General features: G+C 59.8%; 1 protein-coding gene across 5 annotated transcripts in view; it reads right to left on the reverse strand.

The window, feature by feature from the left end:
* TAF4 (TATA-box binding protein associated factor 4) overlaps nucleotides 1-14,974 on the reverse strand; it is an 82,827-nt gene extending 67,853 nt beyond the window's left edge. For 3 of the 5 annotated variants that reach the window (XR_016387959.1, XR_016387958.1, XM_089897136.1), the window contains exons 1-2: nucleotides 14,709-14,974; nucleotides 13,677-14,627 (exon numbers count right to left, since the gene is read on the reverse strand). Coding sequence is in view for 3 of the 5 variants with exons in the window: in XM_089897136.1 (XP_089753262.1) it covers nucleotides 13,677-14,627; nucleotides 14,709-14,955 (1,198 nt within the window). In the remaining 2 variants the exon portion in view is untranslated. Of the gene's footprint in view, nucleotides 1-13,676 lie in introns of all 5 variants that reach the window. The other 2 variants (XM_089897135.1, XM_022597399.3) reach the window with 2 other exon arrangements.
* Between the last annotated feature and the right edge of the window lie 832 nt (nucleotides 14,975-15,806).

Here is a 15,806-nt window from a genome sequence, read left to right on the forward strand (position 1 = left end):
CTGTCCTGCGTGCCAAGGATCAGAGGGCTTCCTTTCTCACAAAGCAACTCAAGAGAGCTGGGGAGACGGGGCACCCACAACCAGGGAGAACGCACAAGAGCAAACCACGCAGACACGACACAGTGCTCCCGACAAAGTAAAAGGAATTTCAGAAAGAGAGCACAGGCGCGAAATTACCAAGAAGGGGCGAAGTGCCCACAGGAACAGCAGCACACTGTCCTCAACCTGGAGAACTGGAGTATCCAGGGGCGCAGGCTCGACGGCAGGGCCGGGGGGCACCCACCCCAGGAGACCCGAGGTCCTGCGACCGGCACGGAGATGGCAACGCTGGGCTGAAGGTCCAGGCCCTCAGTGCGGCTGGGGCCCAGTGTGTCAGGGCCCCCGGGCAGAGACAGGCGTGCTCGCCACAGCCTCCCCCTGGAAGCTCCTGGAGAACGGCTCCAGCAGGATGTCAGCCCCCGGGCAGCGAGGTGGGGTGGGCACGGGGGACCCCAAGCGCCAGCCAGCGTGGCCTCTTCCCGCCACGGGCTGCACCCCCCAGCCCCATGGGGCTGACCCACCCAGAGCAATGGTTTCCCCCTCCTGTCTGAACTCCGTTATCCGTGTCCTCCTTTCACTCTCAAAAAAGCTGCCGCTGAGCAATCACTGACCCGTCAGCCCCGCGGCCACCCTGGTAGACCCTGGGCGCTCCCACTGCCCGATTTCTCCCGGTGACCCAGTGCTTTGCCACAGGCAGGCCACAGCGCACACGGCCCCCCTCCCCGCCGCCCCCAGGGAAGGAGGCAGGGCCCCCCCCATCCAGCCCAGCCGCTCCCACCTGCCTCCTGCACAGCCCTCCCCACTCCGGCCACACTGCCGCGCCCGCACTGCAGCTCCTGACACGCTTCCCCACCCCAAGGGCTGGCTCCGCACCATCCTCAGCCTGCCCCCACACCGCCCTCCGGCTCAGTGCCCTCCAGCTCAGTGCCCGGCCCCCAGCGACCTCCTCCAGGGCCTGACCACACACCCTCCTTCCCCCGCTGCACTCTCCGTCCCCAGGTACACGTCCAGGAGCCACCTCGAGCGCCAGGAGGGGCTGTGCTGAGTCCGCAGGCGCACCAACAGCTCAGGGTGACTTGGACACGGGTGACAGCCCGACGTGATACAGTGGGCCAAAATATGTTAAAATTATTACTTTCATCTTGTCATACACTCATGTTTTTTGTCCTTTTTAACTGCTACTGGAAACTGAACTTTCTGTGTGGCTCACGTCACGTTTCCACTGGAGAGCCACGCTCTAAAATCTCCCATCTTTCAGAAACAAGCCCAGAAACAACCAAAGAGACTGAGACTCCTGAGACTCCACTTGCATGTGCCCCACCGACAGTCCCCAAGCACTGCCCTGACACCCCAAGGGCCCTTCTCACCTTCCCCCAGGCTGGCCCGTTCCGGTCACCAGCCTCCAGGGCCCAGCCCGAGGGCAGCTCCGTCTTCACCTCCCTGCCAGGTGTAGACACTCACCTCCTTGACACACTCCTGACCCCACACCTGCCTCCCCGCCCCGAGGGCCCCCTTCTTCCCCCATCTCCTCTGCAGCTGCATCCACCTGTTCCGCCATCAGGCGTCAGAAGGTCTCAGAACACATCTGTGGGCGCTTCTTTCCTCCCTGGCTATCCTGCCCGTCCCCCAAACCAAGCGAGCACACCGACCCCCTGGTTTAAAGTACCATCCCTCTTTCAGGGACCCTCCCTTCCAGGTCCCCAGCCCTGATCCCACTTCTGAATTTGATTCACATCTCAATTCCCGCCGACACTCACTTGGGCATCTAGTGGACAACCCTAACTCAAGCGTCTAGAAGTAAGTGCGTGAGTTTCCATAAGCAAATAGCTGGCCTGTGCTCAGCATACCCCACACATCGCTGGGAAGCGGCAGCACTTCCTGGGCTGGCGGTTCCTCCCACGACAGGACTGTGCCCCCTGCTCCCCCACTGGAGCTCAGCATATCCCACACATTGCTGGGAAGGGGCAGCACTTCCTGGGCTGCGATTCCTCCCGCGACAGGACTGTGCCCCCTGCTCCCCCACTGGACACCCCAGCAAGGTGACCGGGGCTGAAGAAGCTGTGGGGTCCCCAGGTGACAAAGGACCGCCCGCCCTACAGGAGGACGACTCCTGCACCGCGACACCCGAGGAGCCGAGGTCCCAGAAGACGGCCCACAGCACGGCTCTCTCTGCAAAGTTATGGCAAAACCAGACACACGGTTCAGCAACCTTCAGGAAGACGCCACGAGCAGGTAGGAAGGGGAAACGAGGGTGTGGTGGCCACGAGTGGGGACAACAGCTGCCGCGGCCGGAGAGGTGGGGGCCAGACAGTCACGTGGGAGGTGTGCAGGGACCCAGCTCTGCTGCCAGGGGTGTCACAGGTGCTTATTAAACTGTTACATGACCAGAGACCATGACTAATTCACGTCTACACATCTCAGATCCAAACACACTTATCCTGTCCTCCACTGGTCTCCACCAACGGCTTCCTGAAGTCTCGGCCTGTCTACTGAGCGGACAGACCACAAACACCCCCAGGCCTCCTTGACTCAGCGGCGAGCACGTACGCCACGCAAGCGCCACGCTGATGCTGAGGTCAAAGAGGAGCAACACACAAGCCACGCTCCCTGCCCTCAGGTGTCCCTGCTTTGCTAACGAGACCACAGTCAAAACCAACTGGTAACCCACAGGAAGCCCCACCTGTACGGGCTCAGAGCCACCTGCCCCGCTGCTGGGACTCAGTGAGAGACACGCGAGACATGCAGTCCTGAGGAAGGGCCTGCTCGGCCTTGGGGGCCACAGACGCCAGGGTCCAGGAGCAGCGCAGGGGCTGGCGCCTGATGACGGGCAGAAGCGTCCGGAGAGTGATGTTCTCGGCAAAACGAAGAGCGGCCGTGACGTACGGCTGTGACCCGGGCGCTGACTGATGAGGAAGAAGGCAGGCATGGGCTTCCCTGGTGGTGCAGCGGTTAAGAACCCGCCTGTCAATGCAGGGGACATAGGTTCGAGTCCTGGTCCGGGAAGATCCCACATGCCGCAGAGCAACTAAGCCCGTGCGCCACAACTACTGAGCCTGTGCTCTAGAGCCCACGAGCCACAACTACTCAGTCTACATGCCACAACTACTGAGCCTGCGCTCTAGAGCCCGCATGCCACAACTACTAAGCCCGTGCGCCACAACTATTGAGCCTGTGCTCTAGAGCCCACGAGCCACAACTACTCAGTCTACATGCCACAACTACTGAGCCCACGTGCCACAACTACTGAAGCCCACGCACCTAGAGCCCGTGCTCCGCAACAAGAGGAGCCACCGCAATGAGAAGCCCGCGCACCACAATGAAGAGTAGCCCCCGCTCAGCGCACTAGAGAAAGCTCGCGCGTGAAGGAACACACGGCACAACAAAGGTGGTAACACAGATCCGAGTGGTGTCCCTGCACAGCCTCGAAAGTGGGCTCACACCGGGCCCCACCCCACCTGCTTCCTGCACACGGTGTACTCCTGCCGTCCGGCCGTGCTGACCCGGAGAATGGAGCCCAGATACTCTCCGCCTGCTCTGCCCGTGCCCACGCATCCCTGCACTCACCTGTCCCACCCTGCTAAAGCTAGACCGGAGACACAACACTTGTCTCTAGGGAAGCAGGTCCCCAGCAGGTCGGCAGCCCACACCCACACCAGGAGACTCTGCTGGCGGCCCCGAGGTCGCCAAGCCAACAGCACCCCCAAGCGCAGCCTCAGAGCCCCCCGCGGAGGCGCGTTTGCAAAGCCCCCACAGCTCCAGGACCAGGACGCTAGGCGGCACCAGGCAGCCGTTTCCCAACTGCTCAGCGTGGAAGGGAAGCAGGGGTCAGTCCACGAGGGCCCAGGCCAGGCACCGAGGCCAAGACCCGCACGATCACTGACAAGCTCTGGCTCAGGGCTCTCTGCCTGCCTCCCCGTGGCCCAGCTGTAGGCTATCTTTACTACATCACCCGAGGACTTCCAAAGTGAGCATTCTGAACTGAGTTTCTTAAACTGCCAAACACATAACTAAGTGGCACCAGACCTGACTTGTTATCTAATCAGTCCAAAGCAGCAGAGAAAACTCTGGAGCCTCCAGAACTGAATATAACAGACAGAACCTCTACTTTGAGAAATTACACCAGGGGAGGGACTGACTAATGACACTGCATCTCAGAAATGACATAACACTCGGCCCACTCCTGCCCTCACGCACTGACCTACAGTGGTTCAGCAACACGACCCCATCAGAAAGGCACTCCCTGAGGACAGGACCACACTGCTTCAGCACAAGGTCGGACCTGAACCTGGTGCTCAGTTAGTGCTTGCTGACCGACGAGCGCCCAGCTCTCAAACCACCACCCTGGCCTGCGGGGCCACGAGTAGGGCTGCTGACTGCCCACCAAGACAGCCCCCGGACACAGGCTGAAGGAGCCCACGGCCTCTGCCATCAGGAGAAAGGTCCTGGGCCTCAAGGCCAGGGTGCCTCCTGACCGCTCACCCTTTCCAGCCGGCAAGGCGGCCTCGACCGGAGCACCTGTGGCCCGTGCAGAGAAGAGCGAGCCCGCGGGCGCAGTGAGGGGCCTTTCCAAGCCGGGACCGCAGAGCACAGTTGCTGCCACCCCGAGAAGCCCGCGGCCCGGGCACTCCACGCCCTCCCGCACCTGCGTCTCCAGAACAGGTGGCGGGCACACTCACCCTGGGAACAGCCTCTCGCCATGTGGATCTTCCCCGTGAAAAGCCTGGTCCCTGAGCATCAGCCGTTTCAAGTCGGCACAGCCATGAGGGGTGCACAGGAAGGAGCAGGCACCCTGGAGGCCCAGCCGGCCGGCCTCTCTCTGGGCCCAGCCCCTCGGTAACTGGCCGCCGGGTCCCTGAAAAGCCACTCACCTCCAGTCTCAGCATCTTCATCAGGGGAGGTCACCTTCACAGGACCAACCGGCTCCAGAAACCTACAGACCCCTGCATCCCTCCATCTGCACGTGGCAGGAAGTCGAGGACTGCAAATCACCTGAGTTCATCAACTCACGCACCGTGTCGAAAGTAATGATGTTCATTCTAAGCCATTTTCATAAATAAAACGGCAAAAAGGCCAAGGAATGGCACTCCCTCAATGACAAACGTCCGACATCACAAAACACTCTTAAAACAAGTGCCCCATGTCTTTCTTCCCCAAAGAGCTGGCAGCATTCAGGGCCACCCTTTCCTCCTGACCCTCTGCCCGCCCCAACTCCGCCCCAGCAGGGGGCTGCCCACTCCCCACCTTCTCCCAGGAGGCAGCCCTCACTCGCTGGGTCTACACTGAGGCTCCCTTGGGGGTGACCGTCCACAACCAAAAATCCCATCGAATGCCATGACTCCCAAATTCCGACCTCTTCCAACGTCTCTCGCAAGCTCCTGCCTTATATTTAACTACCCACCTCTGATGTTTCCTCTGGGAATAGGCATCTCAAACTTAACGTGTCCAAACACACACATCTGTCCCCACCCTCACTGCCCACCCAGGGAACGTTCCACCTTCTCCCGTGTCATTGTGGTCCCGAATCTCAGTCCCTCTGGGACTCCCTGGCCTTGAGCCTATCAGCAAGTCCACAGCGCTCCACCCTACGCCGGCACCCCAGGCCCGGCTACCTGCCCCCGCCTGGACGCTGCCCGTCCTGCCCTGGCCACCTCACCCCTGGCCACAGACACAAAGTGCTCTCACAACGCAGTTCGGATTCTACCGCCGCGCTGCCGAAAACCCTCCAAAGCCTTCCCAGCGCACCTGGAATAAACTCAAACCCCCAGCACACCTGGCTACACGGCTCTTTAGCCAGCCAGCCCCCACCCATCCCCCGTGGCCCCCCCACCCCCGCTCGCCCACTCTGGCCCAGGAGCCTCTCCCTGACCTGCCCTCGGGCCCCTGCACTGGCTCCCTCCTCTGCCTGAACCCAGGTCCCGGGTGGCACGTGGCTCCTTTCTCATCACCCAGGTCTCACTCGTCTGCTCGGAAGGCCTTCCCGGCCAGCGGCACCTGCTGGTCCCTCGTCCACTCCTCCATCAACTTAGGGTGAGAAACCCTGCCGAGGCTCCGCTTGTTCGTTCGCTGCCTGCTGCCCAGCACGACGAAGCACCCTGACAGCAGGGGCTCTGTGGAACTGGGGGCCCCCAGCTTGGACCCCGGCACCACAGCAGCCTGGCTCACTGGCTCAGTCCACACCTGGAAAGCATGAGTGTGATCGGGCCGCCCTCTCCATCAACACCTCCACCAATCAAGGGGTTTAATTAACCTCACTTGGTTGAAAAAAATGTGACGTAAAACTAGATACAACTGTCTAAAGAAGTCTTTAGAACACTATCGATTTCTAAAGAGTCGTATTTTGGCCACGTTTCTAAAAACCATGGTTTCAAAAGCGTAAATGGTCGAGCTCTTCAGAAGACAATCTTTATCAAAGACCTGAAAGTGCTCAGCCCAGCAGACGCACACAGAGTGGACACAAGGACAGCCACCTAAGGGTCATTCATGACAGGCCAGTGCACATCAGCACAGCAGCCTGTCACAGGGGCCTGCGACGAAGTGTTGGCCCGAGGCAGTGGGGGACCAGGCGGACAAAGGGAACTTCAAAGGTCACTGAGGGGTGGGAGCTGCACTCCAGACTCACGCAGGAGAAGGCGGGCCACAGGGCCCCCCTCTCTTTCCAAACTTCCTAAAGGAATAAATCTAATTTTATGATCAGAAAAAACAGGTGAGGAAAGGAGTCATTTTCAAGTGACTAAGGATTTTAATAACACAGTTACATTTGAAAATCCATCAAGAACGCTTCCTTTCTAATTCTTCAAGTAAGTGTCGTGGTACCTAAGATGCTACTATTTCACAGCATCTTTACAGATCAAACAGGCACGCATCAGGCCTGTCTCTCATGTGCTGGGCTCACTACCACCCAGCGTCCGTCTGCATAAACCTTATGAAGGTGAGCTCCCCTGTGAGAGGTGTAAAAAACTCCTTTAAACTCCTTTCCTGAGCAGCTGTCCACATACTTCAGCACGAAGTCTCGGAGTGGAGAAGCTGCCTTCTCGCCTTCTCCCCGTGATGCTGAGACACGGCCGTGTGAGTGGTGTGCACTGCCCTCTCCCTCCCCGAAGCTCACAGGCTCCTCGCTGACCCCACAGGCCTCTCTGCCCTCTGTGGAGTGTCCAGCCAACACCTGCCACTCCGACCAGCGGACACACACGTGGCAGGCCGCGCCCAGCACTGGGGAGGAGGGCTTAGATCTCCTGGCTACTAGAGTCCTGCCCTGTCCACTTGGTGTCTACTCAGCCCACTGACCACCCCCCCCAAAACAAGTCACTTGAGAGCTAGAACCTTCTTACCGCTTGCCCCTAAGTTCTAAAATATGGCATCCAATTTGATACGGTCGTAAGAACCGTTTTAGGATTTCCCCAACCTCTAGAGCTAGAGAACATTCGGAAACAAGCCCTGGAGGATACTAGTTCCCCAGTGTCAGCGCGGATATCCCGCGTCCTCCTCTTCACCTGGTCACACGTCTCCCGAGTTTGGGCTCAAAATCAGCGTGCATGTCCCTTCCTCCCAGGCCATGTGGAAGAGGCAGAAAGTTCCCATCCAGGTTCTAACTTCAGGAGGGAAGGACAAAAGTCCAACTCAGCTTCACAGGGCTGCAGAGGGGCTCTGCACTCACAGGCCCTGCTTCAAGCCCCGCTCACGATGCCCACGCCAGGAGGGTGGGGAGCTCCCCCGGCCTCCATCCACGGCCTCCATCCACGCCCATGCAGCAGCACGGACAGGCAGGCAGCTGGACAAGGAAGCCGGACAAACAGGGGTGACGTCTATGCACTTCTCAAATGGGGGCGGGGGAGGAATCTAAATTGTGGACATTTTTTGTATCTCTTTGTTTACTAAAGGTTTTAATTCCTTGGTGTAGCTATTCGAGGATATATAAAATTCAAAATTTTTAAGACTTCCCTGGTGGCGCAGTGGTTAAGAATCTACCTGCCAGTGCAGGGGACACAGGTTCGAGCCCTGGTCCGGGAAGACCCCACATGCCGCGGAGCAACTAAGCCCGTGCACCACAACTACTGAGCCTGTGCTCTAGAGCCCGTGAGCCACAACAACTGAGCCCACGTGCTGCAACTACTGAAGCCCGCGTGCCTAGAGCCCGTGCTCCACAACGAGAAGCCACCGCAATGAGAAGCCCACGCACCGCAACAGAGTAGCCCCTGCTCGCCGCAACTAGAGAAAGCCCGTGCGCAGCAACGAAGACCCAACGCAGCCAAAAATAAATACATTTATTTTTTAAATTTCAAAATTTCTTATTCAAAGCGTGCATAGCCCTACCCTAGAAATATAAAGTTTCCAATTTTCAATCAGGACTTTATAGCACTTGCTCTACTTCACAGAGCGTTAAAGAGCAATTATTCTAAGAAAGAAGCTCTGAAGTGCGTGCATTTGTAATTTACAGGCCAGGAGCCAGGGTCCCCTCAGGCCCAGCAGGAAACAACACAGTTCAGTCACCCGCCAGGCGCACAGCACCCAGGGCAGAGGGTCCTGCTGCAAACAGCTCCCCTGTCCTTTGCTTTTCTTACTTAGTTCGACTGTTTTATTTACTCTCAAAGGCCTGATTAAATAAAAGGCTGCCGACCTCCAGCCTGAGACAAATTTCAGAGGTGAGAGCTCTGAACGGTGACTGAATCAATCAAGACAATCAAGAAAATCTGAGTCTCCTGCTTGCTATCAACACGAAGACAAGGAAAAGTGCTTCTGAGACCTATGCAAATTACCCCAAATCTCAGGCAAGTTTCTCCAGAGTCCTTCAAAATCTCTGCTTCAAGATTTTCAAAAACGGTTTTAATTATGTTTTGATCAACTCACATACGACTAGTGATTTATGAAAAAGCTTTCTTAAAAGGTATCATTTAAGATGAGGAAAGCTTACATTTACACTGAAACGGGCTCGGGAAGCATGTCAGGAACCACCGCCATCTCATTACGACTTCAAGGAAACAGACAGGTGCACCGCTGCTCTTTCCACTGAGCCGCTTCCCCCCAGGGCGGGGTCTGAACCGAGCCGCTCCAGTTCCGATCAAACACCACTGCGGGGGGCGGGCAGCGGCCAGAGCCCAGGCTCCACCCCACAGGCTAGGGGGGCGAGACAGCCGCCCCCTAGCCAGGAGACCACTTTCCCAACTGCTTCCTTCCAGAGCCCTCGCAAATAAGGACGCACCCCTCATGCAGTGGTACTCAGAAAGTTGTCTCTTCAAACTCTGGTGATTCCGCCACAAGGACAGGGCCCACTGCCCTGGAGCGCAGTGAGAAGAGACACCCCGGAAGGGCCTGAGGGACCCCTTTCCTGGCTGTTGCTAAAACGTGAGAGCCACCAGCTCCGAAAGACACCCACCTACGTGTGCAACATCATCCTGATCAGTCCACATCACCAAGACGGCTACATCCACCCTAAAGACGATGGGGACAGCCAGGTTCCAAGGTGGGACAGAGAAAAAGGAAGAGTGACCGCCTGCTTGCCCGCCACGGGCCTCGCCTCCAAGCCAGCGGTGTGGAAGCAAACTCAGAGACACCACCTCTGCTACGCTAAGCAAAAATGCCCAGTGCTGGCCAGGTACAGCTCCCCAAAAGTTTTTTGTTTTTTATTTTTTTCAAATGTCACTGTTATCTAAGGATGTCAAGAGAAAAACTCAGTGAAGGCCTTTGGCCTAAAGTGAGCCCCCTGCCCAGGTCCACTCTCTCTGCAGACAGCTGCACCCCCTTGTCCCCCATGGCTTCCAGGACATGTCCCCCAGGTCTATGGCCCACCTGTGATGACAACCTCAGCAACTTTCTCACAGAACCAGAGCTGGCCACCACACCAGGCTCCCTGGTCACTGAGAACCTGTCCAATCTGGGCATGGTTCTGATGGGAATAAAACTGTGTTTTAGACTTTGCTACATCTACAGCAACATACTGCTTGGAAACCAGTGACAAACATAATGAAGCTGAGACAGCGTGTGAATAAACGCTACTTGACAGTGGTGTGTACCACTCCTCCCAATGCAATTTCACAGTGCTTCACAAAATGGTCAAGCTCACTTTCCACCTGGGGAAACTGAGACTCCAAAGAACCATATATTCTGTCCCAGGTCAAGAGTGCCCTCAAGTAACAAAATCTAAACTTCTAAGAACATCCCTTGTGCCAAAGCACTTCTGCCAAAGTCGGCCACCAGACGTCCAGAGCCCAAAACTCTGGGGCTGCCACCCGGCTCAGGATCAGCCTTCCCAGAACTCAACCCGGTCCACACAGCACAGTCTGCTACCCTGGACTCTTTTTCCCCTTTCCCCACCATCCAATAATTCTATTCACCAAGGACGGGAACCCCTGCCCTAGACCTCAGCAGCCTCAAGAGTGTCCATCTTAAGCCACCAGCCCCATGCAAACATTCCCGAAGCCCAGGTATGGAGGAAAGGTGTTCTATCCCGGAATGAGAACCGACACTTCAGCCAAACCTTAGACCCACAGGAGAACAAATTCTCTGTGAAAGCAGAACAGACAGACATACACTACTGAAAATGCAAGAAAAGATAACCTTTAGAAATAAGCATCTCTAGCGTAACATCTATCTCAAAAGATCTCTTGAAACCATTTGCGCACACGCCAATTTTGGTGTCGTATCACTTTTCTCTCCTTTCAACTATAATAATAATGTTACTTCGATGTTATGACTATTCTAAGCTGTACAGAACTAACTAGTGCTTTTCACTGTTCTTGGGTCCACTGCCTTTGCTGCAACAATCTCTCTGAAGGCTTATGTGTTCTTAACATTCCCCACAGCAGATAAAATTGAAACTCTGGTACCCTTAAGTGAGTAAATTAATTACAATAACATCAACGTCTCTTTACAAACCTGTCCTGACAAGGAATATCGAGACTGAGTTTACTGAAACCAAGTTCAACACGTGCTCACGGTGGCTGTGAGGATGAAACATGCAAGGCCTGACTGGCCCTCAGGGACTCGGTGAAACCTCTGTCCCTCTGTTTCCCCCCTCGGACTCTGACCTACAGGGAGGGAAGGCACTGGGAGGGGCAGGCCTCTCTCACCCACACTCCAACTGCCAACAGTCTGTTACTTCACTTGACACCTAAGTGTAGCTTTGAAAACCCTGCCCACCCCTAATGCCTGAGTACTAACAAAAATGAGTTATCATCCAAGCAACAGTTATTTTTACAAGTTAGTTCCACCTCCACTTTGTACATTTTTATGATGAAAAATTTCAATGAAAAGGAAGCATCAAATAGAATTTAATATTTTCTGATTGACCAATTATACGAGGTAACTAGAATGTTCGTAATCTGTCACTTTGATTTAAAGAACTAATCTGTGCTATTTAAAAGAAGGCACTCTGCTGTGGGGCACTGGTAGTAATTTTAACTATACTTTTTGTGCTTCTTCTGTTACTAAGGTGAGGAGCAGAATTAATCAGCGCTCCAGATCAGTAGATCGACTGTGGGGGGAGGGGAGCATGAAGAGATGAATGCGGATCTTTTATTTTCTAGAAAGCATTTGGCCCCTTTAAAGCACAGCTCTCAGCATTTGTCACCCAAATGTCAACATGAGCTGTTCCCTGCTCTCACACGTGGGACTAATGCAAAGACTCGTGAGAACTCATGCAAAGAGTCAGCGCTTTTACAATTTTCTTCAAGGAGTCACCTACTTGTCACATGCAGACATCTCTAACACACCGCTAGCACAGGAGATGAGAGGGAATCCAGGGTCAATCACAACGACGATGACAGAGGTGCCCTTTCCAAACCACAGCTTCCTCCCCCCAGAAGAAATAAGGTAGCGAAGGCTTCACCTACGCAGAGGCCCAGACCAAGGGGATCCAGTCAACCCCAAACAGCCACACCTACAGGCACCATCCAGGCAGGCCGGGGTGGGAGGGGGGGGACGGGGGACACGACGATGGCCTCCGCCCCGCCCTGGGAGCCAGGCACAGCGCGCCAGTCTCGCAAAATTTACTGACGAGCTCACACCAGTTTTCAATAACAAAAGTGCAGCGCATGGAACCGGCCTTGCTAGGAGCGAGGAAGGTGCCGAGGACCAATGAGGAGGTATTTTAATAAGTAGGTAAAAAGTATTTTGACATTTTCCATAATGTGCTACAACCACGAATTCTCTTTTTTAAACGTTACTGAAGATCAAACATATCTTCCACTAAAAGGTCAAAAGACACATAATGAGCAAAACACAACCTTTAATAAAACCCTCCTACAAACTCAAAAACAAACTGTGCTGTAGGGGCAGCCCGCACATCTCCAGTAACTTACACCCCCCCCTTCCCTCACAGCAGGGGGGCTCCCACAGCCACCCAAAAACGCTGCTCTTGGCTGGAGCCTCCCCTCCTCCCACCCGTGTGACATCAGGTCCTTGCCAGACTTCACCACGGCTCCAAACCTCACAGCACTTTGACAGCAAATCCTTCCTTCCAAGACGCTGAAATCCTCTCAAGGTGACCAACCGTTCTTTTCCGAAAGCATGGGGGACACAGGCACAGGACGTGCTGTTTCTACTACTCCTGTGCGGCGGCACACGTTACTACACAGCAGGGGAGGAGCGCTCCGAGTCCGCGCAGGCGAGGCGGAGGGCATGGAAGGGAAGACAGGGAGCCTCCAGTGCTGGAGTTTCTCTCTGCCCAGGAAGCCCGAAACAAAGCAGCGGGACACGTAATGCCGTGGGGGACCTTTCGCTGGCGAACCTAAAGAGCTGCCGAGATGACGGGAGATGGAGCGTGGGGTCAAGGAGGCTCGCGGTCCTCCTGCACCGTCTGTACCTCCGAGGGACCCGCTGATGGGAGAGCACGTGCCCACCGCTGACTTCACTGGTAATAATCAAGGTAACCGGCATCCTCTAAGTGAGGACACCGTGCAGAACAACACCGTGCCTACGAGGAGTGCTGAAACACGGCTGCAGAGCAGGCGTGAGGCAAGGGCTCCGACCAGGAAGGCTGTGTGCCCCGCGACTCCTCCAGGCTCACCTGGGAACTCTGCCATCCTGGTGTCAGCAGGGCAGCGAAAGCTTTCCGTGCAGCCTTGCCCAGCCTCGTGGAGGGGGCGTCACTCCGCTGACCTCACCAGGAAAGGGGGGTCCCTAGCCCACCGGCAGGGGACACCAATCACAGCCCACCATAATAAACGAGTAGGAGAGTTCAATGAGGACACAGACCACATGCCTGATCCCAGAAATCAGAGAGGGAAGTGCCAAGCATGGGAAAGCCACAGGCCCAGGCTGAACAACCCAGTAAGTTGTCCCCGGAGCACCAGCTGCTACTGCTCTCCACCGTGCGGGGACTGGGCAGGGGCACGCAGGGCCAGGAAGGGAGCAAAGGACCCGCTCGCTGGACTGGCAGTCCTGGCAGAGAAGCTCTGCAACGCAAAGGACTAAGCTGGAGCCAAGCACTGCACCAGGTAGGAGGCCCCCACTGCCACATCACACACACACACCCGCACACACACTCGCATGCCCAAGACCGTCCCGCGCCGGGGCAGAGGCGCACCCCCGCTAGCAGCAGGCCCACGCAGGGCCCATGACCTCCGCGTCCTGCCAGCCCGACAACTTCCTGGACGCCCAGCTGCGAGGCACGAACGCACTCAGCCGGCGGCGCGGCCACTCACCTGGGGGCAGCTGGAAGTTCTGGATGTTGGTCGGGTTCTGCGGCGGCTGCGGCAGGCGTGGGGCGAGGACCGTGGGCGTCAGCGTGGCCCGGATCCCGCCGGTGGTGGCCGAGGGCGTCCTGGGCAGGCTCTGGGTCACCGCGCTGGTCGAGCCCTTGGGCAGCCCGGTGGGGGTACCGGGGGCCGGCGGTGGGAGGCCGGCGGCGGCGGCGGCGGGCAGAGCCCCTTGCATAGTTGGCCCGAGGATCATGCCGGCCCCCGCGCCGGCCGGGCAGCTGGCCGCCAGGGTCTGCGGCGGCGGGGGCGCCGGCTGCAGCGCAGTCTTGGGCGAGTCGGCCTTGGCCACCTGCGCGGGCGCGGCGGCGGGCCCTGGCTGACTGTTGGCGGCGGGCGCCGGGGCAGAAACGGGCGCTGGGGCCGGGGCGGGCGCGGGGGCGGGCGCGGGGGCGGGCGCGGCGCTGCCCCCGTTCTGCGCGGCCACCGGGGGTCCGGCCGGGGGGCCGGGCGGCCGGGCCAGGCTGGCAGCGGCGGGCGGCGCCGGCGGCGGGGCAGCGGCGGCGGGCGCGGGGGGCGCGGGGGGCGCGGCGGGCGCGGGGGGCGAGGGGGCGCGGGGCGCGGGCGCGGGGGGGGCGCCGAGGAAGGGCGGCGTCTGGATGACAGTGGCGGCGGCGGGCTTGGGCGGCGGCGGCGCGGGCGCGGGCCCGTTGTGGAGCAGGCTGACAGCAGGTGCGGCGGCGGCGCGGAGCGAGTTCCCCAACGAGGCGCTCCCATTCAAAGTTTGCGCGGCGCCGGGGCCGCCGGGCGGGCCGTTGCGGGCGGCGGGCTTGGCGGCGGGCTCGGGCGCGGCCGCTGCCCCCGGCGCACAGGCCCCGGCCGCGGCGCCCGCCCCGGCCCCGGCGCCGGCCGCGGCGCTCGCGCCGGCCTCGAGCGCGCTCAGCTTCGCGGCGGGCCCTGCGGGGACAAGCGAAGCAGCGCAGTGAGGACGCGGGCCCGGCCGGCGGCCGCCCGCGCTCAGGCCGCGCCGCGCTCTACCTGCGGGGGGCGGCTCCGGCGCCGCTGCGGGCGCGCCCTCGGCCGGCACGGCTCCGGCTCCGACATGGTTCCCGAGCGCGCCGGCGGCCGCGGCCCGCGCCTCGGGCGCGCGGGGCGCGAGGTGGTGGTGGTGGGCCGCGCTGGCCGCCAGCTGCGACTCGAGCGAGCCCACCAGGTCGCTCACCACTTTCTCGTCCACCTCGCTGTTGAAGAAGACCTCGTCCAGCAGATCCGAGCCCGCCGCCATCTTTCCTCCTCGGCCCGCCGCCGCCGCCGCTCGGCCGGCGCTGGGCGGGGAGGAGGCTCCGCGCGGGCGGGCGGGCGGGCGGGCGGCCGCGGGGGCGGGCGGGGGGCGGCGCGCGCCGGGCGGGGCGGGGGCGGCGGCCGGGCGGGGGGCGCGGGCGGCCGGGCGGGGGGGAGGGCGGCGGCGGCGCGTTGCGCAGGCGCGGCGGCGCGCCCGCCCCCGCCCGCCGCCCGGCGCCTCGCCATTGGCCACGGTGCCCCCCGCCCGGCCGCCCGGCGCCCCACGATTGGCCGCGGCGCTCGCCTAAAAGGCGCGTCCAATGGCTGCGAGCGGCAGAGGCCGGTGCGCAGGAGGGCGGCCGGGGCTCAGCGGGCGGGTGGGTAGCGGGCCGCGGGCCCGGCGCTCTTGGGCCGGCGGCGACGTGGGGGTCGCGACCGCCGGACGGGCTAGAGGCCGGAGGGCAGGAGGACGAGACGGGCAGGGACCGTGGCCGGGACCTGGTGGGGGCGGCGGCAGTGACTGGCTCTTTGTCTCCGCTCGCTCCAAAATGGCTGCGGCCGGAGCTGAGGGGAGAGCCGGGCGGGCGGGCGAGGGAGCCGGGGATGCCGTGCTCCCGGGACCCCAACGCCCCTCATGGAGTCGCCGCCGCCGCCGCCTGCGGGGACCCGGCGCCCGGGAGGGCGCAGGTTGGGGCCGGGGGCCGAGGCAGGGAGGCGGCCTGGGCGTCGGCGCCATTGCTGCCCGGCGGGCGCGAGACCCGGAGCTCGGCGCACCGGGCGGGGCGAGCGCTGGCCTGCCCCTCGGCCGGGCGCCTTGGTCCGCCCGAGATCCGGCGTCTCGCGCCGTGAGGGCCG

The sequence above is a fragment of the Delphinapterus leucas genome, chromosome 15 (genome assembly GCF_059928025.1).
Source record: "Delphinapterus leucas isolate spDelLeu-1000000601 "Yukka" chromosome 15, BTC_Dleu_Yukka2, whole genome shotgun sequence".
In the NCBI taxonomy this organism is placed as follows: Eukaryota; Metazoa; Chordata; class Mammalia; order Artiodactyla; family Monodontidae; genus Delphinapterus; species Delphinapterus leucas.